The 2,095-nt window shown below is 30.1% G+C and overlaps 1 protein-coding gene across 1 annotated transcript in view; it reads right to left on the bottom strand.

Annotated features, from left to right (window-relative positions):
* The window catches only part of LOTGIDRAFT_153606 (hypothetical protein), a gene marked incomplete at both ends in the record, with an annotated part of 14,164 nt that extends 13,079 nt beyond the window's left edge, over nt 1-1,085 (bottom strand). The window contains 3 exons of the mRNA XM_009059634.1: nt 525-562; nt 850-893; nt 1,066-1,085. Coding sequence (XP_009057882.1) covers nt 525-562; nt 850-893; nt 1,066-1,085 — 102 coding nt within the window. The remainder of the gene's footprint in view (nt 1-524; nt 563-849; nt 894-1,065) is intronic.
* Between the last annotated feature and the right edge of the window lie 1,010 nt (nt 1,086-2,095).

Raw genomic sequence — 2,095 nt, 5'->3', positions numbered from 1 at the left:
AACAAGTACAGTGTGTACATTCTAGTATTATATAACTAATATTAATAGACTGACTGTACTATAAACAGTAGATATCATACTGGGAACTATCTCTATCAATATTGTTTGATCATACAACCATGTTGGCAATATAGATGATTATGAAAAAAATTATGTAATCTATTATCATATTTCTCATTCCTTTGGTGAGCAATTGCCTAGTAGCAACTGGCAACTGTCCAACCCTCCTCACTGAAAAGCCATGGGGGTTTTGATTGGACATTGTCGCAGATTTATGTAATCTTTTTGCTATGTAATTTAATGAGTACAGTATGTAACATGTACTATTGCTATATACAGATTATTGCTGCATCAACTAGAAGATATAATCTTAAGGAAGATTGACAATGTGATGCATTTTGGCAACAGGCTTGTTTCATTGTCCATCTCCAATAACGGACAGGAAATCTTAAAAATGTTTAGATTGTTGGATAAGAAGCCTAAGTTGTTTGCCTACAAAATAAAAGAAAGACACTAATACATACCTCATCCGTAATCTGACCACCAAACGTTACCCATGTTCCTACAATTAATACATCTATTCAAAAATAGTATACATATTGCTTTTTTGAAAAAAATTACCTCATTATAGGTCTATATTGAAGATATTTTCTAAATTATTTGTGTATACTGGAGATACTAATAGCATCAAGTTACTATCACCAACAGAAAATCTTGAAATGATGTGAGGTGTTGCCATCAAGAAAATCTCTATTGCAGCTTTGTTTAGTTAAATCTGTATTCTCAACAAAATTCATTGCCCTTGAATGATTTCACAATAAAAAAAACAAGTTTAAATTGTATACTTACCAAATCCTAAATTAGATACTCTCAATCCTGACTTTCCTAGATTTCTGCAAAAAAAAAAATATTATATATATATGGTGATTATTGCAAAATTCCATGCCACAATCTGAGCTTAGGAAAAAATAGATCTGAGGAGTCATAATTCAAATATACATCAAAGAGCAATTTCAATTTTCCAGTCACCCCAGAAAGAAATAGAAAATGGTAAAGTTTCCACACCTGGAATCATTTATAGCCATGTCAAAGACAGCATATATTTTGTGTTGGGTGCTTAATAAAACTTGTATATATTGTATTTCTAAAGTTATTTATTGCAATTTGTGTCAAAATACTCGAAAGTTTCTTGTGTACTAAATGAGAATGTAAAGAATTCAAAATATGTCAAATAAGTATACCTGACAGAAAAAACCTTTCATGTTGTACTTTTACTATTTGCATTTTTCAACGATATCGGGTTTTTACTGCATTATATATGTCAGATTCAAGCAGATTTTCACGTCCACCCAAAGAAGATAACTTCATTTTATACAGTGTATAATCACAAATATGATGTGAAAAACCTCTTAAATTTCTCATGTTATACCATGTTAATATCTTCTGCCAAGTTTCAAGACAAGAATATCAATGAATGTTACAAACACAAACGTAAATCATTTTCTCTGTTATGTAATATAATTTACTATCTGACAGAGATTTCAAGAGAGATCAAGAGTTACACGAAAACTAGGTTTTATTCTCAATTTCCATTTTAATTTCATTGTTATATTTCATGACTAATCCAACTTTGCAAGTAGATGATAGTTTGAGATCTGTTGATATGCAATAGGTCTTAATGAAGTTTTGTCAAAATATGATGGATCATAAGCTTGTATAGTTTCCCCCAAAAAATGTACAAGAGCATATCAATGTCAATGACTTTCTAACTTTTGACTGAAAACAAGAACTGTACCAAGTTTCAGACATTTTGTAGCCTGCTGTCATATTCATTAGGAAATGTAAGCAATAACAAACTAAGTCTACATAATCTGCTCTCGAAACTTCATTGATATGTTTCTGAATAAATCCAACTTTCGAAATTGAAAATAGATGATATTACTGTTTCTGACTACACAGAGGAATGAGGGAAAATTATTAAAATCTATTCTCATTTTCTTACATTTGGTACAATAAATAATTGAACATGACAGTCATATATCATATATATATATTACAACTGTTAAGACTGTTCGAAACAATTACAGACAGAGAG

This window comes from Lottia gigantea (genome assembly GCF_000327385.1).
Source record: "Lottia gigantea unplaced genomic scaffold LOTGIsca_4, whole genome shotgun sequence".
NCBI lineage: Eukaryota > Metazoa > Mollusca > Gastropoda > Lottiidae > Lottia > Lottia gigantea.
This window is presented reverse-complemented; position numbering and strand designations above follow the sequence as displayed.